This window comes from Pseudorca crassidens, chromosome 7 (assembly GCF_039906515.1).
Source record: "Pseudorca crassidens isolate mPseCra1 chromosome 7, mPseCra1.hap1, whole genome shotgun sequence".
Lineage (NCBI taxonomy): Eukaryota > Metazoa > Chordata > Mammalia > Artiodactyla > Delphinidae > Pseudorca > Pseudorca crassidens.
Window position 1 is genome coordinate 33,038,990 of NC_090302.1, and position 23,158 is coordinate 33,062,147.

At 49.0% G+C, this 23,158-nt stretch overlaps 1 protein-coding gene across 3 annotated transcripts in view; it reads right to left on the reverse strand.

The window, feature by feature from the left end:
- The window catches only part of COL15A1 (collagen type XV alpha 1 chain), a 102,591-nt gene that overhangs the window by 7,403 nt on the left and 72,030 nt on the right, over positions 1-23,158 (reverse strand). For 2 of the 3 annotated variants that reach the window (XM_067743836.1, XM_067743834.1), the window contains 17 exons: positions 22,844-22,879; positions 20,676-20,738; positions 18,213-18,281; positions 18,070-18,105; positions 14,968-15,021; positions 14,808-14,867; positions 13,250-13,318; positions 13,091-13,132; positions 10,520-10,565; positions 8,695-8,775; positions 8,226-8,275; positions 8,027-8,128; positions 6,978-7,122; positions 3,082-3,146; positions 1,636-1,764; positions 1,439-1,498; positions 645-704 (listed from right to left, as the gene is read on the reverse strand). In XM_067743836.1, the coding sequence (XP_067599937.1) occupies positions 645-704; positions 1,439-1,498; positions 1,636-1,764; positions 3,082-3,146; positions 6,978-7,122; positions 8,027-8,128; positions 8,226-8,275; positions 8,695-8,775; positions 10,520-10,565; positions 13,091-13,132; positions 13,250-13,318; positions 14,808-14,867; positions 14,968-15,021; positions 18,070-18,105; positions 18,213-18,281; positions 20,676-20,738; positions 22,844-22,879 (1,167 nt within the window). The remainder of the gene's footprint in view (positions 1-644; positions 705-1,438; positions 1,499-1,635; positions 1,765-3,081; positions 3,147-6,977; positions 7,123-8,026; positions 8,129-8,225; positions 8,276-8,694; positions 8,776-10,519; positions 10,566-13,090; positions 13,133-13,249; positions 13,319-14,807; positions 14,868-14,967; positions 15,022-18,069; positions 18,106-18,212; positions 18,282-20,675; positions 20,739-22,843; positions 22,880-23,158) is intronic. The other variant, XM_067743835.1, reaches the window with a different exon arrangement.

Consider the following 23,158-nt stretch of genomic DNA (forward strand, 5'->3'; position numbering starts at 1 on the left):
AGTTCAGATAATACAGTAACTACTTAACTGTCTTTGGGTCCCTGGTCCTGTGCCCTCTAATCCATTTGTACATTATAAGCAAGGTAATTTCTCTGATGCCCTTCTCATATTTACGCTTGTCTTCCTTAAAATCCTTCATTGTTCCCCCACTGCCCAGTGGAAAAGGCCAAAGCCCTTGGCCTGGCTTTCAGGTCCTTGATGACTGACCTTGCCCTATGCAGACTATACTTTTCCCTTACCTGCCTTGAACTCTACTCCTTCAGCAAGACTGAAATACTTGGAATTAGAGAAATGTACAGCACTTGCCCTTGCCTGCCTCTGTTCCATACTCCCTCTGCCTGGGACTCCCATTCCCCTCCCCTTACCTGGCTCTCCCCTGTTCTCAGCTGTCCTTCAGGTCGTGATTTAAAGGTCACCTCCTCCAAAGAAGGCAGACTTCTTTGACCTTCCTAACACTCCCAGTGCCCTGTGTTTGCCTCACCCAAACGACTTCTCACACTGTATTGGAATTACCTATCTTTTATTTGCCTCTCTGGCTAGTCTATACGCATCTTGAGGGCAGGAACTGTGTGCCAAGCATGGGGACTGGCACATGACAGACACACTTTCGGCATCTGTACAGTAAATGCATGAATTGTACTTACTGCAGGTCTGTCATAATTAGCACTTGAAATAGACGCCAGTGGAAGCTGAAGGTGATGAGACTGTCAGGTAAAAAAGGAAAAAAAAAACAGTCCTGAATATGCATTCAATCTGTTCTTCACCGTACATTAAGGTACAAGTGCAATGTTTCTTGAAAAGCTGCTTTAAACAGTTTGTCACGGTCTTTGGACCACTCTTAACTGTGAAGAGTTTCACACATGAACGAAAAATTATCCTCGGAAAGGGAGTGGATATTCTCCAGACTTTTAGAAAGAGTGCTGAATCAAGGAAGAAGTCCATGTTTTACAACCAACTCATTCACTTAATAGAGCAAGGCACCTCTTGAGAGCCTCAGCTTCCTCACCTGCAAAGTGGGAATGCTATCACCTGCCTCAAAGGGTAGCTGTAAGGTTAAAATAGTGGACAACGCAAGCTGCTGGTGTTCTTATCAGGCAAGGAAGTCTCAGTGTCAAATATTAAAGGGCTCTTCTAGATTGCTTATGCCAACCGTGTTTTCACAGATCAATAAACTGAGGCCAAGAGAAGGGAATTCCCTTGCCCAAGAGGATTCAGCTACGACATGGGAATGGCAGGTCTCCAGCGTCTGGGTCCAGCTCTCCCTCCAGCTGTTGTGAGAACGTTCTGTTGGCACTTGGCAATTTTGGGGCTTCTGCCAGATAGTGAACCATGCAGAGCTGGCTGTCCAGAGTCTGGAGAGCTTGATACTGGATGCCAAGGGGATTCAGCAAGTGCTGGTGAATGAAGGAGTTAGAGGTAAGGCAGGGAAACGACTCACATTGCTGGAAAGCGCAGGGGGGGGTGGGCTGTCATCCGGAATGGGGATCAGTTCTCCCAGCTTTAAGGAAAAGAGCACGTTGAAAATGAAACATCAACTAGAAACTGTTCGCCTATTTTCAAATCGGAAAAATGGCATTTACAGGAGTAGGATGTTATTTTTACAGGGTACTTGGAGGCGGTTTGTTAAAGAATTACCTGCAATTTTTTCCAACCATCTCTGACACGAATGAAAAACTCGGTGCTGTCCTTCAGGTAGATGAATGTCCCTTCTATGACCAAATGGGCTTTCTGCAACATGTCAGCCATGTTGCTAAATGCTGTAACCTGTCAGATAATTTCAAATTGCAAACATTGCGGTTATCATCACAGCGATGGCACGATTTGAAAAACTGGCCTCTCTGTAAAGTCAAATATGAGCCATCCCCTCGCAGCCAGGGCAAAGTCTTATTGTGCCACAGAGAGATATATAACTTCATTAATAACCAGAGGACTTTCTTTCCGATAAAACGAAAACATGCATTACCTTGAAACACAAATCTCAATTACAATAAACAAATTAAGACAAAGAAGATAGTATCCTGAGAGTTCAAAGACATTTAAAAACTGTTAGCAGAGTTGGCTCTGTTGGACGTTGGTACTGGCAAAATCATGGGTACGTTTTCCCGCTTCCATTGGTGTGAGCTGCACAACGGCACCGACATCGTTACATGTGTTTTGTTAGCTCATGCTGCTGCAAATTGCTTTTCATTTGGAGTAAGAAATGTAAGCGAGTGAGTTACTCTACCCACGTCTTAAATCTTTTTTGCCTGGCTGGGTAGTTCCAGTATTAAATACACAGCAGAAAATGGGGGTCTGTAACTTCTCTGTCTAGAAAATTGCCAAAGATCAGACAGCCATCTCGGCCTAGCCAGGCACAGGCATAAAAGCTGGAAAAATCTATCGAGAAGTGTCAAGCCTCAAAGAAATATCAACCTTTTCAACTGAGAAAGATTATAAAAACTTAATTTTCACCTAGCTTTGAAGATGACTTTGTGATTAAAATGACTCAGGCATCCCCCAAAGGTACCAAATATTGAAATTCCATCTACTGTTGGACAGTTCTTCATCTGGCAGCCCAAATTTCCAAATAAAATCTATCAAAGACCAAAGAGCATTCCTAGGACTCCTGACACCCTAATGAGGTATTTGTCCCTTTTCTGTGCATCACAATGATCTCTGTGTGCCATATCCTGCTCCAATGATCTGCAGGGTAACAAGGTACAAGAGACATCCTTCGGTAGAATGGAGAAGGCTGCATTACCCAGGGGAAATGTAACCAGCACAGGGCCTCCTGTGATGTTGTTTACGGTCTTGTGCCTGTGTTTTCTGATGTAATATGATTGGCTCTTGTTACAGTTTAGTCAATTAACGATTGGAAAGGTGGAACTTAAATCATAAATGATTTTGTAGTCTGTATCTTTTTACTTAATAAGTCATCCAAAGAGATAATAAATACCCTGTTTGTGAAATTATACCATTTCTATTGTCATGGAGGCCTAACTCCAACAGAGCAGGTGTGCCAGCCCCTAAACACTGCAGCCAAAGTTCTAAGGAAACCCATCCAAAGCAGAAGGATGAAGACACACTGATGATAATACTGACCAGGTTCCTGGATCCGGGAAGCCCTGGCTGTCCTGGAGGGCCAGGTGGGCCTGGAATGGCCACAGCTAAGACAAAGCAGAAAAGAGAAGTTACAAAATAGCATACTCTCTGCAAAATGCCTCCGACGTTCAGCTGGTCACCGAGGGGAGCGTTCACCACCCCACTCACAGTGCCGCAAAGTGTTGCACCTCGTAGCCGAATCTTAGGAGCTCTGTGCCCAGCATATGACTCAGCCACATTGACTGGTTTGGGGGAGAACTGAGATTCTTGACTGTAGCCCTGGATGAAGTCATGCCTAAGACTTTCCAGTTTTATAAGTGAATAAATTCCTGTTGTTTCAATTGTTTGTATAAGTCAGTCTGAGTTGAATTTTCTGTCACTTGCATCCAAAAATGCTCTGACTCATACAACTTATTTCTCCCAAGAGACAAACAGGTAATTACTGAACAGAGGAAGCAGGCTCAGAAAGAAGAAGAAAAGGTGCTGGGCTACAGGGGGGCAGGGTAGGCCAGTGACAGGGGCCCTGGCCGTCCAGCCAGGAGACTCAAGTTCCTGATTTGTCAGTTCTCAGCTGTGTGATCTTGGGGAAACAACAAGCTCTCTGAACCCCAGCTTCTTCATCGGTGAAATGTAAACAGGTACGTCTTCACTAGCCTGTGTTGAGAACTGAGAACACAAACTAGGAATGTGCTTTGCAAATTGTATAGCGTCCAACCAAAGATTCTTACCTTTTGAGGAGTCAAAATGCCCTTAAAAATCAAATCAAGGCTATTGCCCTCTCCCCTAGAAAAATGCACATATGCATATCTGCAAGTGCGCGCGCGCGCGCGCACACACACACACACACACACACACACACACACACACTTCTACTTAGAATGTTAGTGGATGATAGCTCCCTGAGGCACACCTTTGAATTTTCTAGGACTTTATGGTTCCCAAATGAAGAGTCCTTACTTTAGGCAAACATAAAGAAATGTTATTGTAGCAATTCCTCTGCTCTCCTTCTACCTCTCTGATCTCCAATTCCCCCCCCAGAATCTGCAAAACTCTTGGTAGAGTTAAGGATGTTTGTACAAGTCCCAGTAAAATTACTGTATGAGATTTTTGAGGTCACTGCAAATAAGCCTGTAGTCTGACACAGGACCTGAAAATTCATACACAGGTGGTGAATGTCTAGTGGAGACAAAGTCTGAGGACTTGGATTTGGACCCCAGCCATGCCTCTTCCTAGGATTTGTGACCTTGAGTCAGACTCAACCTTTCTGAGCTTTGGTGCCTTCATCCATAAAATGAGTTTTATAATCTTACGCATTTCATCTCCCTCCTGGGGTTGCTGTTAAGATTAAATGGGATAGGGGCTTCCCAGGTGGCGCAGTGGATAAGAATCCGCCTGCCAATGCAGGGGACACGGGTTCAAGCCCTGGTCCGGGAAGATCCCACATGCCGTGGAGCAGCTAAGCCTGTGCGCCACAGCTGCTGAGCCTGCGCTCTAGAGCCCACGAGCAACAACTAATGAGCCCACATGCCACAACTACTAAAAGAGCCCGCGCACCTAGAGCCTATGCTCCGCAACAAGAGAAGCCACTGCAATGAGAAGCCTGCACACCGCAACAAAGAGTAGCCCACGCTCGCCACAACTAGAGAAAGCCCAGGCGCAGCAACAAAGACCCAGCACAGCCAAAAATAAGTAAATTTAAAAAAAAACAAAAAGATTAAATGGGATAATGGATATGGGAGTGTTTTGTAAACTGTGAATTGCTATATATTATGTGAAGGGTAATCCTTTTCAATGGAGCAAGGAGTCCTAGGGCCCCCTAGTTTAGGGCTACTGTGGACAACAGAGTCTCTGAATCCTGTACTCACCCTGCAATGCCCCTTCACCCCTTGTAATTCCTATGTATCCCTCAAGGTTGTATAGGCACCTATGGTTTTATCCACCCAGCACCTTCTCTCTTTACAGGACCAGCATCCTCACTTGCTCCTGAGATCTTCCCCTTCACCTCTATGACCATTCAGGTCCAGAAGGAGCTGTCATGGTCTCATGTGATCCCACCTCCTGGCCACAGATGACTGGTCCAAGGTTGGGCATCTGACCCAAGACAGGTCAGTCAGTGTCCTTCCCCAGAACATCCCCACCCCAGGGCTTTTCAAACTAAAACTGAGAAACAAGGTCAAGATTTCTAGATGACAGTGGAAGCTGTAGGTTGTTGGTATTTCTCGCCATGCAGAGGATATGGTTTATGGTGAAGAAGCGTGATGCTGCAGTCAGAGAGCAGCTGAGCAAGAGATGGCCAGAGAATCCTCACAGGGACTGAATCCCTGGTTCCGGCTGCACCTGAAGTCTCACTGCATGCCTGCCCCTCTTACAAATTGCTTGTTCACACCCTCCTGCACATCCAATAAGTTTCCCTATGCACTTGAGCTAGTTTGAGTTCCATTTCTGTCACTTGCCCCAAAGTCACCTCCTGTGTAAAGTTCTCCCGGATGCCCCAGACATTGTAGGTCTCCTCCCAGGTGTGCTTCCACCACACCTGGCTCATGCCAACCCAAACAACAAAAAATGATGCATTCATGCTATTATTGCTGCTGCTGTTATTTTCCACCATGGGCACAGTGGAAAGAACACAGGCTTCGGAGCTACTCTGATCTGGGTCCTAATTCCATTCATGCCACTTATTAGCTGTGTGACCTTGGAAAGGTTCCTAAACATCTCTGGGTCTCACTTTCCTCCTCTGTAAAATGTGGATGCTAATACTTTCCTTGAAAGGCTTTCTGAGAATCTAGTAAGATAATGTAGTAGAGTGACTGGCAGAGTGCCCAGCACTTGGTAAGTACTTGATAAATGGAGATTTTCTTCTATTTCACCCATTTTTCATTTGAGGAAGTGAGGTACAAGGGGTGAAATTTTTACATAGAAGGGTAGAATCAATGCTGGTCCTTAAGTCCCTTAAGGCCCAGGCATTGACAAAGCAGCCAGGAAGCTTCCACCCACACGTGAAAAGATGTTCATCATTATTAGTCTTTAGGGAAATGCAAACCAAAACCACAATGAGATATCACTTCACATGAATGAATGATGACTAGAATAAAAAAGATATGATAATAACAAATGTTGTTGACAATGAGGAGAAATTGGAACCTTTTGTACACTGCTAGTGGGAATGCAACATGTTGCAGTCACTTTGGAAAACAGTCTGGTGGTTCCTCCAAAAGTAGAGTAACCATGTATATGACCCAGCGATTCCACTCCTGGGCATTATACTCAAGAGAACTGAAAACATATGTTCACACAAAACGTTGTACACAAATGTTCACAACAGCACTATTCATAGTAGCCAAAAAGTGGGAACAACTCAAACGTTCATCAGCTGCTGAACAGATAAACAAAATGTGGTATATCCATACAATGGAGTATTATTCAGCCATAAGAAGGAAGTACTGATACATGCTACAACATGGGGGAACTTTGAAAACATTATGCTAAGGGAAAGAATCCAGTCACAAAAGGTCACATATTTTGTGATTCCATTGATAAGAAATGTCCAGAATAGGCAAATCCACAGAGACAGAAAGTAGATTCATGGTTTCCAAGATCAGGGGAAGATCAGGAAAAAGAGGAGAGACTGCTAATCGGTACAGGGGTCCTATTTAAGGTGATGATAATGTTCTGGAATTAGAGAGAGGTGATGGCTGCACAACCTTGTGAATATATTAAAAACCATTAAATTTTGCACTCTAAATGGGTGAATTTTATGGCATGCAAATTATATCTCAATTTAAAAAGAAAAACGAAGAGAAAGAAGGCTCCACCCAGGAAGCAGCCCTCTGTCAGATAGTGTGGCTCTGACGTGCCACCCAGGTGTGGTGACGCTGGGCACCACTCGCAGTACTGACCTGCTCCTAGGATAGCCGGAGGTCCTGGTGGCCCCGGGGGCCCCTGTGGCCCAGGGGAACCAGGTCTCCCAAAGCCAGGTGGCCCAGGCAGGCCAGGAGCACCTGGGGGTCCCTGGGGCCCGATGATGGTCTCCCCTTTCTGGCCCTGTCAAGTGCACAGTAACAGAAGAGAGAAAGCACCATTAGTCACTAGAAGTCCCATCTGTTCTTTTTGTTAGGACATTGATAAGAAGTCAGTAAACACCCTCTATTGTTATCATCATCCTCAGTCCTGGCACAAGCCAGGAGGTGGAAGACCTAAAGAGCGGTGGCCCAGTCGTTACGTTGAATGACAGCAGAGAAGCCTAGGGAGCCCTGGACTCAGAAGGGCCCCTGGAGCTCATCTAGTCCAGCCTCGGCATTTCATAGATGGAGAAACAGAGGCCTAGAGAGGGGAAGGGCTTGCCCGAGGTCCCAAAGCAAATCAGCAGCAGAGCTGGAAGGAGAACCCTGGTCTCCTGGCTTTGCTCGGTCTATGCTCATGGCGAGTTCCAGGTCCAGAATTTGCTCCTGGTCCCTGAGGGTCAATGATCTGATCATAGTCTCAGTGGAGGCATAATTTGAACTTCTGTTTTGTGATCTGGAGAAACTTCTCATCCTAAGAAGACCAAGCCGATCTACAGGCTCCTTCTTTGATGAAATTTCAGAAGAATCAAATAGCCCCCTAAAAACATCTCCCTCACCTTCCCTTCTGCCTCTGTTATCTGATGTGTTTACCATTAACAACTCTTTGTGCTGAGTTTTCCACCGCTGATGTGAATAAGGCACAGTGGTGGGTTACCTGGAAGCAACCTGCGTGCATGTGGCCTTGGCTAGCTCCCTTTCCTCTGTGGCCTCTGCCAGGCTCCCCACCCATTAGCAAGTATGGGGGAGAGAGGCCAACGCCCAAGGCCTGCCTGCAGCCTGTGGTACTGTGACTGGCCTTTGCTCCCAGCTGCCTCGTCACACTGGGGGGCTTCAGGGAGCGCCGTGACTCCCTGAGGAAGGGGTGTGGAGGGGTCGCTACTCACCTCCAGGCCTGGACTTCCCGGCAGGCCCGGGGGCCCTGACACAGAGAAGCCGCTGTCAGAGTCTCCTTTTTCTCCTTTGATCCCCTTGTCTCTGTTCTCCCCCTGGAAGCAGAGAACATCCAGTAAGAGTCAGATGAACCAGTCTCTGACATAAGCCTGAGAACTTGGAAACACAGGCCAGATGTTGAGAAATGCTCACCTTCAAGCTGTTCAGAAAATGTCTCAGGTAAGTTGGATCCACAGCAGGGCCTGAAAAAGAAATGCTTTTTAAAAATCCACAATCAATCTCAGAAATTCAAACACCAAAGCCTCCAAGTTGGCAACCATGATGAGTTCCTAGCAGAAGTGACCCCACGTTGGTTTAGCTGACAGAGGGGGCACTGGGCTTGGAAACGAGCACTAGTTCAGATCCTGTGACCCTGTGGCATCCTAGGCTTGTCCCTGGTCCTCTCCAGGCCTCGTTCTGCAGATGAAGCTGGAACGATCAGAACTTCCAGTCTCTCTTGACAAAGTTCAATCTTGCACACGTGTTGCCCATGACTGGGTCTCTCTGGAATTCCATAGAGCTTGTGGACAGGGTGGTAATGTAATCAGCCTTACTTACTGGCTCAATTGGATTTCTCAGAAACAAAAATCAAGGACAAGATCCAGAACAAGAGTTGGGATACCTGGTGGTCCCTGCGCCCCCTGGTCGCCTTTTTCTCCTTTTGAGCCGGGAAGACCCCAGGATCCTTTCTCTCCTTTAACACCTGCCACCAAATACACACACATTAAAAAAAAAAAAAAAAAAAAAAGAGTGGAAAATCACCTTCATTCTATATAAAACATTTTTGAGACAAGATTTGAAACTCAGCCCCTTGAGCTAAGTCTACTCAACAACAAAGGCCTATTGAGGGTATAAAATCCTTTGCTACAGGATGGAGAGGCAGAGGTAGATGCAGCAGACACAATTCCTGACCTCGGAAAGCTCTCAAGGAGACAGACACAGTGAGGGTAGCGCGAGGCAGGATGGAATAAGTACCATCCTCAAGGTGCCAGCAGTGCATCATGGGAGCCCAGCAGAGGCTACAATTAACTCCCCTGGACGGCTTCATACACGTGGCCTGAGACTCAACACCAAGTCAAGCTCCCGGTCCCATCCCACCTAAGCCTGGGCAGCACGGTGGTGTAAGGGGAGGGGAGGACTCTCTGGGAGTGCCGCAGAGGACAGCTAATGGTGCTACTAAGTATTCCACTCGCAAAGTGCGGTACGCCACTCCCCACAGGACTTGTGAGAAGCAAACTCTTTATCTGGGAGAGGGGCTCAGAGAAAGCCTCCTGGGAGTACAGAGTTTGGGAAGGGAAGCAGTCCCCTTTCCCCACCTAGATGAGTGGGTGGACACTAGATCTTTGAGTTCTCAGGTCCCGAGAGAGATCAGCTGACCAATGTGTGCCTACACACTGGGGATCCAAGAAAGCAAATCGAGCTCCACCCCATCTCCTCCCCAAGGTCCACCTTGCACCAGGGGTAGGGAGAGCCTTGAATTGGATCTGAACAAGCAGTTTGAGAACAGCCTGGACTTTGTCACCAAAAGTGGCCAAAAGCCCATGAAGCCAGATACCAGCAGGGACACCACCACCTAAGCAGGCCAGGAGTGACAGAGCCAAGCCAGAGGTCAGTACTCGGGGAAAAAAAAAGGCCTTTCCCTGTTTAAACTGCAAGCGTTCAGACTTCTCAATCAAAAGGGGCACACATGGTGTGACAGCGTGTGTGGGGACAGGGAACCAGAGTCACTGCTTGCCTGCAGGCTCCCGTCTCCTGGCCTATCCCCACTCTAATGTGTGGTAGATAAGCTCCTACAGGCCATGAACATGCTGATGTTTACTAATCACTAAGAGCCAGTGCGTCTCACACTGCACTGTGTATACACCTCGGAGGGAGCTTGTGAAAATGCAGCTCCTGGTCTAGCAGGTCTGTGATGAGGCCTGAGATCCTGCATTTCTAACAAGCTTCCAGGAGGTGCTGACACTGCTGGTCCAGGAACACTCTGAAGCAAAGGCCTTCTGAGCTCCCACGGCCTCCCCTGCATTAGCTCTTGGCATATTGCATTGTAACGACTTTTTAAAGAGTTTCACCCAGCAGAGTCTAAGGGCCTGGGTGACAGGAAGAGCATGGGATCCATCTGTCTCAGCCCAGTGCATGGGATAGCACCAGGCAAGGAGAAACTATCAGTGGATGTGTTATGAGCAAACTAACATGAATGGAAAAATGGAGTGCAGCCTGCTAGCTAGGAGACTCAGCCGAGATGCACAGAATAGGGAGACGGGTGACAAGCAAACAGAGGTGACCAGTCCCACAGCCTTTGTCCAGCTACCACCCTTCCCATGACACCCAGACAGATCTTCCTGACCACCAAGTCTACACCCAGCACTGGACAATTGGAAACCACCTCTGCAGAGATAGGAGGGTCAGGAAATGTCCCAGAGAAACAAGGTGAAGACAAGAGTGTGTACCATGAAAAGTGATGAGTTCTGAATTTCCAGGATACGTGGTACCAACCTAGAGAGAGAGAGAAAGCCAAGGTCATACACTGCAACCCTGTTCTGGTGTTTGCATGCACAGGGAGACACAGTCCCCTGTCCTGGGGGCGAGGGGTGAGGTCATGGAGTCAGGCCTTCCTTGGGTGTTGTAGCCCCCAAAGGCCCTGAGTTTCCCGGTATCCCTCAATGCAAGGCATCCCAGGCCTTCAAGTGGGGCAGGGTCGGGAGGTGGGGGCAGGGAGGGCATCATGTAGCTGAGCTGGGCTGAGACCTACTGGCCGAACAACTCTGCAGAAGGAAAGCCCAAAGCTTTAAGACAAAAAGTCATGGCAATTTTGGTCTGGTCAACTGTGAGTGTTCTAGCCCTCCCTTCTGATCAATCAGGATTGATTCATGTGAGAGGTCAAGCACTCGTGCAAGTGATGTACTCAAGCCACGAAGCTGGGCCAGCCATTAGCTTTGCTGCCATGTGTAATCAAAGATGAGCACACTGAACAGGAGTTGATGGTGGTGCTAATTAATAAAGGGGAGTTATCATTAGACTGGGGGGCTATTCTAGACTTCCCATTAAGTGCCAGGGGTCTGGAGTCCAAGCTATTCAAGATAATATTCCTTCACAGTTCATCCCCAGATTCCTGCATTTCTTTCTTTTTTTCTTTGTCTGTTAACACAGAGCCACCTGCCACCCTGCTTTTAATAGTCCACCTTCACCTTTTTCCCAGTTAACATGCAGAATCAGAATGATCCCTCTCACACCAGATCCCCCCATGCTTTTGGGTGCAGGGTCACAAGATGCTCAGGGGTCACCAAGAGAAGATGAGGGGAGGGGACAGGAATTTTCCAGGAAGAATATTTCTAAGTTAACAATAAAGGCAGCAGTGCCCAGCTGATATCTGACAGCTATGCTGATAAAGTTGCTCCGCTCAGGGGTGGATTGTTAAGGGTAAAATGTTAAGGTATTAGTAAGGGGCTGAAATGAGAAGGGGCTTGTGAAGTGCTGGATGTGAGAGGAAGCATTGCTTTTTCAAATGTCCATTTTGAGAGCTGGTCAAGAAACATCCATGCCCCAGCCTGCATGGTGTCCAGACAGGCAACATGAAATCAAAACCCAAAATGCTCTGAGTTCATCTTTGGCTTATTTTAAGGAACATCATGACCCCCAAAGGCCATGGTCACAGCAAAGTGTCCTAGCACAGGTCACGGTAATTGCAGTAGCATTTTTACAACGCTCTTGAGTTTTTCAAGTACTGTCCCATGGCCGGTTCATTTGAAGCCTGATATCATGTTTGCTGGGAGGGGCTTCGGGCACTAACTCACGGTGGGACCTTGCCTCTCTGGGTTGAGGTCTCCCCTGCTCTATGGCTGGGAGGCAGCCATCTCCCAGGAGGGTCTCTCCAGCCCTGACGTTTTAGGATTCCTTTCAGGCCACTGATGTAAACGTGACCTGGTTAGCTGTTGTCCTCATGTAGTTCTGGGAGCCAGCAGGCCCCTTGGTCACCTTACGCAAGTGGGTCCTATCCTCTGCCTTCCATGCCAGAGTTCCCAGGCCATGGGATGCAGACTTGGGTGTCTCAAAGTTTAGACATGGACAGATGTCTGGGCAAACACTCAGCCAAACTGCGTCATTTTAAAGCCTCTGACCCAAGTCTCATCACCACCTCCAACAGGCATCAATTAAGAACCCACTTCAAAGAATCTTCTAAACTGTAATTTGCAAGCTCCCAAGAACAGAGGCCACGCCTGTCTAGTTCACCCCTGTGGTCCCTCACTTGTACTTGACACTTGGTAAGTCCTTGATAAATATTTGTTGGATGAATGAGAGAACAGTTATGCACAGTTCCATGACTAATGCCTGTGCATGGGGAGAGGCCCACCCTCCCTGGTTTTCCCCACACCTAATACGGGTGACACCCCGGGGACACTGCACTGACCAGCTGGATGACCAGCCACGAGTCTGACCCCTTGGGGTGCCTGTACCTGCTGCCTGGTGGTCAGGGGACCTGCATGATAGCCCCAGCTCTGTCCGTCCTGTGACCTTAGACAAGTCAGTGAGCTTGTCTGAGTCACAGTTTGTTTCCTCATTACAAAGGGGGAGAGAAAGTCCCTCCTCTCAGGGTTGTGTGCTGTGCAGTAATATGACAGTTGAGAAAGGACAGTCATAGATTTTAGCCCAAAGCTCCCAATGTAAAGAGCGCTGGTTAGAATTGCCTTTTTATTCTCATCTGTATTTTAAGGGGTCTATTTCCCCGCTTCTCATACTGCTCCAAGCATGAAGCTAACATGCTAACAAAAGACACTGCTTTTTGACTGCATTAAAAGACACACTCTGTCCACATGTGTGCCCTTAGAAGACCCAGTACATTTCAGTGCCACAATCTATTATCTAGAAACCTCGAGTCACTCAAGGGTCTATATGCAGGTGATACAAGACATCAAAGAGGACACTGACAGACAGAAGGGGCTCAAGACAAAAACTCATCTTCTCTGAGTTGCTTTCTATGCCAAAGCCTTTCACTGCCAAGGCAGTGACTATACGCTACTTACTGGAGTTTTGCAGTGTGGCCGGACTGGAACTGGGAAGACGGCCTGTGGGAAGTGAGAATGAGAGGAGGGAATCAGGGCACCCGACTCCAGCTTAGGCTGGTCTGGGGCTGTCCCCCGCTCCTCCTTCAGGTCTCCCCCACCTCCCCACTGCCAACTTACTCCTTTGATGTTAATCACAGCTCCAGGTGGTCCTGGGGGGCCTGGAGGACCAGGTAGGCCAGGTGAGCCCTAAAGGGAGGAAAGAAAGGCCATCCCTGAGTTCGGGTTGTTATGAATGCAGAGGCAGCTGCAGGACACTTCCCCAGGGTTTGGAGACACAGTGAGGAAAGGAGGGTCCTCTAAAGCCAACTAACTCTTCCCATGGGTAGGCCAGTCTCTTCCCAGAGCACACCTATATCCGTGGCCTCGCTGCATCTTCACGACAGCAGAGCAAGTATCATCGCTGGTTTACAATTGGACATAATGAGGGCCAGAGAGGGGAAGTGACCTGCTCAAGGCCACACAGCAATTCATGGCGGAATGGAGACTGGAAGCCAGATTCTGACCCCAAGAGCAGTGCTCAGAGCATACTGAGCCCACCACCTCTATCGACGCATCCCTCATATGGAGCGGCGGGTGGAGTGAGGCCTTCCCAGGATACAGTGCCTGGGAGAGCCCCTCATAAATGTAACAATAAACGCCAACTCCTGTTAGATGGCAGAGTCACTTTCAGAGCCAGGTCAGCCTGGCCTTGACACCGTGCAATGTTTGCTCCGCCAAGCCTGGAGCCCAAGCTGGACCTGCAGCAGAAGCTGCAGGAGGGGAGGGGGAGGGGGAGGCTATGGCCACAGGTGAGAGGCCTCCGGCCCACGAGGAAGCTCCATGTGATCACTCAAGTGCAGGCACCGGTGTCTGCTGTACCTGGAGCCCCAGGAGGCTTGGTGAGTGAGTCGGTGCCCAGTGATTCAATACGATTGCATTTCTGCATTTCTAGGCATATAAAGCGGCGACCATGGGGTGCAAACAGAAGCAGCAACACACTTTGAGCTGCATTTGCATGCAGCAAATGGGGGACCTTCAGTGAGTCACTAACTTGTACAGGCCCTAGTTTCCTCCTGTGTAAAACAAGAACACCACTGAGTTTCTCTTAGGAGAGTTACTATCAAGACTGAGATCCTGTCCTCAAAAGCACTTTGTAGAGTGTCTGGTACACAGTAGGTGCTCAATAAATGCTGGCTTCCTTATTGCAGACGTGGGACCCTGTTGATGCTCCGGTGTCTGTCATCTTGCGAGGCCCTGCCTACACAGCTGATCGACCGTCTGTGTTCTCTCCAGAGCGCTCACCGAGCACCCCCAGCAACATGCGAAACCCCCAGGACTGTGTAACCCAGGAAGGATGGGATATTACCCGAGTCAGAAGACCTGGGATTTGAAACCAGACTTCTTGAGAAAGCCCAGATTGTGTTCTCCTACCCTCCCTCTGGGGTCTGGACAAGGAAGCCTATGCTCCACTAAGGTGGATTTGGTGGCAGGGACCTCCTGAGAGCAAGCCGGAGGACAGGGTTGGGCTGGAGGATCTTTGGAAGTGGCAGCAGAGGAAGAAGAATAACGTTCCTGAGCATTCTGTCCACGAGCCTTGCTCACTGGACCTGGCACTTGTCCGCCCCTCCTCTGGACACTGGCTCTGGGGCCGCGTCCCCGGGGCAGCATGGGGCTGGGTCTCTGGTGTGGCACTCACCGGCATCATGACCCCTCGATCTCCTTTGGCGCCTTTGAGGCCATTCAGTCCTGGGCGACCCTGAAACCCACAGGAGAGGCCTTAGTAAACCCACTGCCCGCAGGCCAGCCTGGCCCGCATGTCCTCCCTCATATGCAATATGAGAAACCCCAACACCTACGGGTCGTCCAGGAAGGCCAAATTCTCCTTTGTGTCCTGGTGGTCCTTTGGGCCCCTGGAGGCAAAGTAAATACCAGATTAGAAAGAGAAAAATACTGTATGATGTCACTTATATGTGGAATCTAAAAAAGCCAAAGTTGTAAAAACAGAGTAAGATGGTGGTTACCAGGGGTAGGAGGGTGGGGGAATAGGAGAGGTGAGGTTTAAGGTACAAGCTTGCAACTAGTAGACAGCTAGGTCCTGGAGATCTAATGCACGGTATAGTGAATATGGACAGCAACGCTGTATTAATATTATAATCCTCAAACTGCTAAGAGTCTAGATCTTTATTCCAACCATAAAAAAGAAATGATAATTATGTGATGTGAGAGAGCTGCTATCTCCACAACAGCAATCATATTACAATATATAAATGTATCAAATCAACATGTACACCTTAAATGTACATAATGCTGTATGTAAAATATATTTCAATTAAAAAGGAAAGAACAGAAACTCAAGGGCTAGGGAGATGGGGGGCATCCAGCCTACCTTTGTGGGTAGTGGTGACAATGAACCACTAATAGGAGGATGGAGGGCAAGGAGAATTTATGAAATGTCCACCTGCCTGGCTCCTTTGTCCCCTGGCCTCTCTGTCCTCAGCTGGACCCACTTGCTCAGTCCCTCCTGCAGGGCTCTACCCTAGTCCAGACGCTGGACCCAACCCTCTCAGCCAGTCAGAGCTAACAAAGAAGCAAGAGGTCAGTAGCTCCTGGTCTTAGCTCCCAGGTAGCCGTGTGCTGGGCCAGCTCAGAACGTGGACCTTTGCCTTAGGTCTTATGTCCCAGGGTTCTCCATGTCCCCCGTTGGAATAATGCAGTCCTGCTTCACTCCTCATGTCAGCCAAGCCCAATAACCTGCTTCAGGATTTGGTTCCTAACTTGCTCCCACCTGTCCCGAAGGACCAGAATCTTGGCCTGGCTCCCCAGTTCTCCAGATGAGCCCCTGCCCATGGACCGCATTCCAGTACTTGCTTCCTGTGTCCCCATGCTCCCAGAGCCACTGCCCTTTTCCAACCTCCTGCCGGAACCCTCATGCCTTCCAGTGTCTAGGATGCATACAATGTACCACCTCTTCCCAGAACAAGCCCTACTTCCAGTTGACACCTTTCCTGTTTTGTAACTGGGTCTGTCCTGTCTCCCAGGGGAATGACTGGTTTAAGCCTGGGGCCTATCAAGCCCCTTCTTCCTGCTCTCTCTATATAAGTCTGTATTCAGACTTACCCTGAAGAATGGCAAATAGACTGTGTTGAGACAGGCTCTGTATGTAAAGTACCCAGACCAGGTTACTCTCAGGAAAAGAAATGCAAGTAGTTAACAGGCCACAGGCCACGTGGCGGTACGTTCTAGCGCAGGGCTTCTCAAACATCACTGTGCGCAAGTCACCTGGATCTCATCAAAATGCAGATCCAGCGGATCCGGGGTGGGGCATAAGGCTTTGCTGTTCCAGCGAGCTCCCAGGTGATGCTGATGATGCTGGTCCATGGGCCACACTTCGAGTAACAAGGCTCTAGTGTGGTAAGCTATACTCATCATGAGGGCCATAGACAGCCCATGTGCCACCTTATGCAAATTACAAGAAGGTGCCCCCTTACTGTCTGTGCTTGGCAAGCTATGCACAGCTGGGCTTCAGTGGCAATAACTACCCTGGCCATCTGCAGCAGCTTGCCGGCCACCATTGCTAACAATTAGTGTTTCCCACCATACTGGGTATTAGTAAGTGTTACCCAGTGGTTAACACAAGACTCTCCCAGTCTGCCTTAGCCTGAAGCTAGGGCCAAGGACACCTCTCTAGGGCATCCATTCTGCCTGACTTAAGGGACCAAAGGCTTTAGAAGGTCCTTTGAAGGATGCACCTTGGAGGTTATGGGCCATTCATCAAGGACACATGCCTGTTAGAGAAATGTGAGGTCCTTTCTCCCCAGGCCTGAGATCCAGCTCAAACAAACCCCGCATTCAAGCCCCAGTGTGCAGTTCTCCAGCTCAAAACGTTTCAGAAGAATGAAGGTGTCAGCTGGAGGCAGTGAGGTGTGCTGGGAAAAACCTGGACACAGAGTTTGACAGGCCGGGTTCAAATCCCTGCTGTGTCACTAACAAGCTGTATGGCAGTGGGCTAGTTACTTAACCTCTTTAACCTCGGTTTCCCGGTCTATAAAATGGGGGTTCAGACATTAGCCTCTTAGGGTGGTGAAAATGCAATGAGATGATCTGTGTTGAAGCATCACTATCTGACCCGTGGTGGATGTTCTCTGAGTTTTCTTTGTTCTTTGGAAAGAAACATACGAGGGACAAGTTTAGGGTTCATCTGGAGAGAACTGGTAGCTTAAAAATTGTTCAGCAGCCCCCCAAAATTATAGATTCCTGGAGCAGTAAGGCAAGAAGGACGCTATGATGTCATCTAGTACTCATTCAATACCCTCACTTATAGATGGGAAGACAAAAGCCCAGAGAGAGAAGAGGACTTGTTTGAGGTCATACAGCAAATGGGCAGCAGACCCAAGACCAGAAGCCAAAAGGCCCAGGTTCCCTGGGTAATGACAATCTTTAGCTGGCAAGACCCATACAACTGTGGGTCTCACCACCATCCACTTCCCCTCTCCTTCTGGGCACACAGCTAAACCACATTTCTGAGACCTATCCCCACCCCCACTTCCACCCCCACCTCCTGCATCAGAGGTCTGGCCAGAAGTGGAGTACATCATCTTCCATGGTCTCTTTCCCCTCCCCAACCTCAGCCTATCAGCTGGAAGATGCCATTGTGGCCCTGAATCCACCAGAGGGCAGAGTCACAGGATGCAAGCATCCTGGGTCCCAGAGTCACTGCCTGGAGGGGAGATGCCCAACTGGGAACCACCACAGTGGACTCTGCATAAGTGAGAACTAAGCTGCTATCGTGCTGAACCACTGAGATTTTATTTAATTGCAGTTAGCCTACCCTTGACACAGATACATTTTGCCACATCCTTTTTATTTTCACAGCTGGGACAACTCAATCTAGTTGAGCCAAAGTACGATAAATGCTTCAAACCCCAGTCCAGATGCAGGGGCAAGACGCTCTGGCTTACCATCGGTCCCGGGGCTCCACGCTCTCCAGGTTCACCCTAAAACAGGGAGACACGGACTTGTCACTCAGATGCACACGGTTTGTGACAGAAGCAAAGATAGGATGTAGAAGATGTGTGCCTTCAGGATCTGGTGACATAGTTACCTTTCGGGCCCTCAGCCGTTCCAGAGGAATATCCCCCGTCAGGATGGCGCCCGGCTCTCCCTTCTCACCCTGCAATTCAGAGAACCTTTTGATGAAGCCGGGCCTCCGCCTCACCGCCTTATCCAGAGGCTCATCGCCATGATTTCTCTGGCCTTCACGCTGCCTCTCCAGCCCCACTGCCCGACAATGACCTCTTGCTAGAATACTGCATAGCCTCCTAAGTCATTAAATGTTCTCTGGACTGTTCGCTCCATGTACCATCAGTTACTGTCCGAAAGCACAGGTTGGGGTCCTGCAAGCCCCTCTGGGGCTCCCTCTGCTGCCAGATCAGCATCCCCACTCTCAACCCTCCAGGAATCAGTCCCAACAAGGTCCGTCCCACCTCTGGCTGTGTGGCTACCCCCTGAGAACCTCTGGTTCCTAATGTATTTGGTGGCTTGCTTTCCTAACAACTCGACTTGAGATCTGTTCCCACCTAGAATCCTTAGTCTTGTTAAAACATCTAAAATTGGGAAAGTGATGACAGCATGAGCAGTGGAGGCCTCTCCAACACAGGGGCCCTGAGTCTCCATGTGAAACTTTGCCTCCAAACTCCAGGCTCCTGTGCAAATGCTCACTTGATCAGGCAAAGTTATCTCAGTTGCTGGGAAATAGGGGAGATGGGTAGACAGGTGGCAGGGACACAGGATCCTGCCCCCAATCCTGTGCTCAGCAGGGCCATCGGCTATCCCAGGAGGCTTCCAAGAAGATATATGTCCAGAGAAAAGGCCAGGGAGAGGAACCATTCAAGGCTCTGGCCCCAGACTTCAATGCTAGCCCCTGGGGAACTGGGCTGGACCACACGAAAGTCTCCCTTCAACAGGGCTGGAAGCAGCCAAGGCAGTGGTGCCAAAGCAAGCCAAGCAGCCTCTCCTCTCCGTCCCCCAAGCCCACACCCGGTATTTGGATCTTACCACTTCGCTGGTGAGGAAAAGCGGTCCTGAGCACGCCAGCAGCAAGAAGAAGCAAGCACAAAAGCATTAGAGGCAGAGCGAGAGAAAGCGCGTTGGCTGCGAGGATCAGAGCAGACCTGCCTGGGCGCTCTTCCCAGTTTTCAAAGGGGCAGGGGATTAGGGGAGAGATGGCACGTAGGTCCCTCTAGATTCACCCGGCCTCGCCACATAGAAAACAGAGCGTTTAAAGCAAGAGCCAATCCTGCTTGACCAGGCCTCCTCCCAAGCCAGAACTGCCCTGACCCCACGCCATCTCTGTAGGCCCGTGGCAGCAAAAGGCATCCCAAGACGTGGTCCCATGTAACGCTAAACTCAGACCCAGCACACTGAACCCTCCACCTCCTGGAACTGTGGCCCAACAGACACTGGAGACTCTCTCCCCCTCCATGGGGCTAGTGGAAAACGGTGAGGGGAGGAAGGAAAGAGAGTAGCCTAATGCTCCCTCCTCTTAGAGACACACACACCCTCCTTGACTCCCCAAGGCAGGCTCAGGGCTGCTCCCACTGGCTTTATACAGACCCCTGTTACAGCAATGACCATGCACTCTGCTGGCTGTCTGCATGTCTGTTCCTCACATCTTATTTCTCTATCCCTAGTGCCTAGTATAGGAAACTGGCTGGCACACCTTAGGGAATGGATGTAACCTGGATGAGTATATAAATGGATGGATGAATAAATGAATCCAATCCAGAATAACTGCAATCCATTTATGGACGTCACTCTCCCCTTATCTATAAAAACCAACTGGGAAATTAATTCTAAGAGGCAAATGTGGAAGGGTACAAAGGTCACTTCAATGCCCTTGGAATTTTCAGGAAATGCTCTGCATGCTAAATATTCCACAACTTCTGGACCAAGACTGCCATCCAAGTGTGGAATGCCCCCACTTACACTAATAATAGTTTAATAAAATAATGACTTCTAAATATTAGCATCATTGTATTCATTACTTATACATCTTTTCATCCAACAAATGTTTTAAGTGCCATTTGTGTACCAGGCGCAGTGCTAAGTACTGGAGCTACAGAAAAGAAAGTGGATGTGCCTGCCCTCGGGGAGTGCACACTCTAATGCAGGTGCCCGCGGGCAGTTAGACAAAGCATAGCATTCAAGGGAGCGTTGGGTTGAGTTCTCTTTCCAAACTATGATGAAAATCTGCTTCTCCACCCACCCCACCTTCACCCTGGAAGAACCTTGAGATCATGAAAGTTAACAGCCGGGGAGTGACTGCTACTAGATACAGTGTTTCTTTGGGCATGATGAAAATATTCTAGAATTAGGTAGTGGTGATGGCTGCACAACCTTGTGAATATACTAAAAGTCACTGAATTTCACAATTGAAAGGGGTGAATTTTATGGTGTGTGAGTTATATCTCAAATTTTTAAAAAGTTAACAGCTACTTTCAGCCCATTCGAAATATTTACCAGGTTCTAGAGCACAATCCCACCCAGATAGCTGGGCCCTTCTTACCTGTTCTCCTTTTAGTCCTGGAAATCCAGGCACACCAGTGTCACCTTTTGGTCCTCTGGGTCCCTAGAAGGAATCATTGGAGGGTATTCGGTGGTTTGTTAAGATTAAAATGCTTTAACTAAACAAAGTTGTTGTTCCAAAAAGTAAAAGAACACAGAGTGCCAGTGGAAGTCACAATTAGTCACGATGTTTTCCTAATATTAAGTGGTCTAGAAATTGTGGTCTGGTGGAAAGAAGACAGCACTGAGTGTTAGGCGGCCTGGAGGCCCCACTCCTCTTTGAACTGTGGTTTCCTCCAATGGGCACCATTGAAACTGCCTACTGCCTCTGCTCACCCATGGGTCCTCGGGGCCGTCCTGCAGCCCACCGCCCCCATCATTCACCCTCCATGAATCCTGCCCCTTCTCTGGCTCCCCACTACCTATGGGATGGGATCCAAACATCCGAGCCTGACACCCAAACTGATCCCAGCCGGCCTCAGCGCCTCATCTTCCACTCCTGTCACTCCACCAGGGGCGAGCCTATCCCCTTAGCCTCTCTGCACCCCTCACCCGCCCGCCACCGCCATTCCCTCTGCAGAACCAAAATTCTGCACACCCGGTCAGAGGTGACCTCGTCTCAACTCCAACATACACTTAATATCTGTGACAATGACTCACACTGCCAGACGTCTGCCCCTAAAAAAGAGGTTCAACACTTTATTGCAATTTACCTTTTCACAAGTCCCTACCTTCTGGGTTAACGCAGTGGCCTTCAAATATTTGTTACTATTATTTTTTAGCAGTGAAACTCTTTTTATTCTCCTTTTTCAAGTAAAGTCAAACAAAAGCCCAATGTATAAAATACATCAAATGGAGCCTCAGCAGTGGCCTGGATCCTGCCTACTTGGCCCCCTCCTTACTCCTGAAGTGGTCCCAAAGGCTCTTCTGGGGAGCCTAGGGCTCCCTCGGGAACACAGAACCACTCATTTAGAGAAAAATGTGTCTGGAAAATGCTCTGGCTTTGGAGCAGCCAAGGTGGGGCTGGAGCTCAAGCTCACAGTTCTGGCCTCTTCTCTTCCTAATTAAGAGGTCTTCTCCATGGCTGCCACCCTCTCCTGTTTTTTAATGTCTAGTTCCCATGTATTTTTAGTGTCAGCATAGCACATGCTCCTTTTAAAAAATGTAGAAGTTCAGAAAAGTATTAAAAAAAGAAAAAGAGATCATTATAATTCTACCATCAACAACAAGTTTCTATTACTTTTTTTTTTTTTTTTTTTTTTTTTTTTGCTGTACGCGGGCCTCTCACTGTTGTGGCCTCTCCCATTGCGGAGCACAGGCTCCGGACGCACAGGCTCAGCGGCCATGGCTCACGGGCCCAGCCGCTCCGCGGCATGTGGGATCTTCCCGGACCGGGGCACGAACCCGTGTCCCCTGCATCAGCAGGCGGACTCTCAGCCACTGCGCCACCAGGGAAGCCCTCTATTACATTTTTTGATAAATTTCGTTCATTTATCCTGGAAGCAGCGCGTGTCACCATTGGCATTGGGCGTTTCAGAGCTGCAATGTATGGAGAAATTGTGCAGATTTCACTCTGGAGCCTTGGGCTTCAGTGCAGGCTCAAACTTTTAGACTAAACTGATCACTTGCTACACAGAAATGCATTTTCACCTTCCATGGTGGAAGCCCCATAGCGTGGTGCACACAGACTATTAATTTTGGACTTCCAGGCTATGATTCCCCTCTCTCCATCCTCCATCGCCACCGTCCTCTCTCTCCAGGGATTTTATCTACTCGGACTCTATCTATTTGAAATGCTTGATTCATCCACTCATTTATAGGAAGCCAACCACTGACTCCAGCTCTGGCTCTGGCTGCCCTGGGCTAGAAAGAGATGAACAAGACCTGACCCCCTGCAAGCTGGTCACAGTACAGTTCAGGAAAAAACAATAAGGGTACAAATAACTGTTATTCAAGACAGAAAAGAACGACAGCAGAGGTGAAAATAAAGCCCTATGGGATTCAAAGGAGGGAAGGATCACTCCAGATGGGGGCAATGAGGAAAGGCTACATGAACAAGACGGCGCTAGAGGTCAGTTGTGCAGATGGAGAGGAACGGTATTCCAGGTGGAAGGAACAGAATGCATACAGCCTCGGGGCACAAAGGAAGATGGCTACTGTGCTACTCACTTGAAATCCTGGCAGCCCAGGCATGCCCTCGGGGCCCTGTGACACAGACAGACAAAGCAGGCAGGTTAGGAGCAGCATTGCCAGGCCAACAGGAACCTGTACCTCAGGGGCCCACTCCCTCCAGCACCTTCCAAAGGCCCAAGCATGTTCCCACACAGTGGGGCTCAGGATCCATTTTGCAGAGGATGCCGCGGCCCGGGAGGGGAAGGAACCGTGCAGTCACACACTAGTCAGCACAGAGTCAGGAGCTGCTCAGGAGTCTGGAGCCTCTGCTCCCCCGAGCCAGGACTCTCAGCACTTTAAGTCCCACCCTCC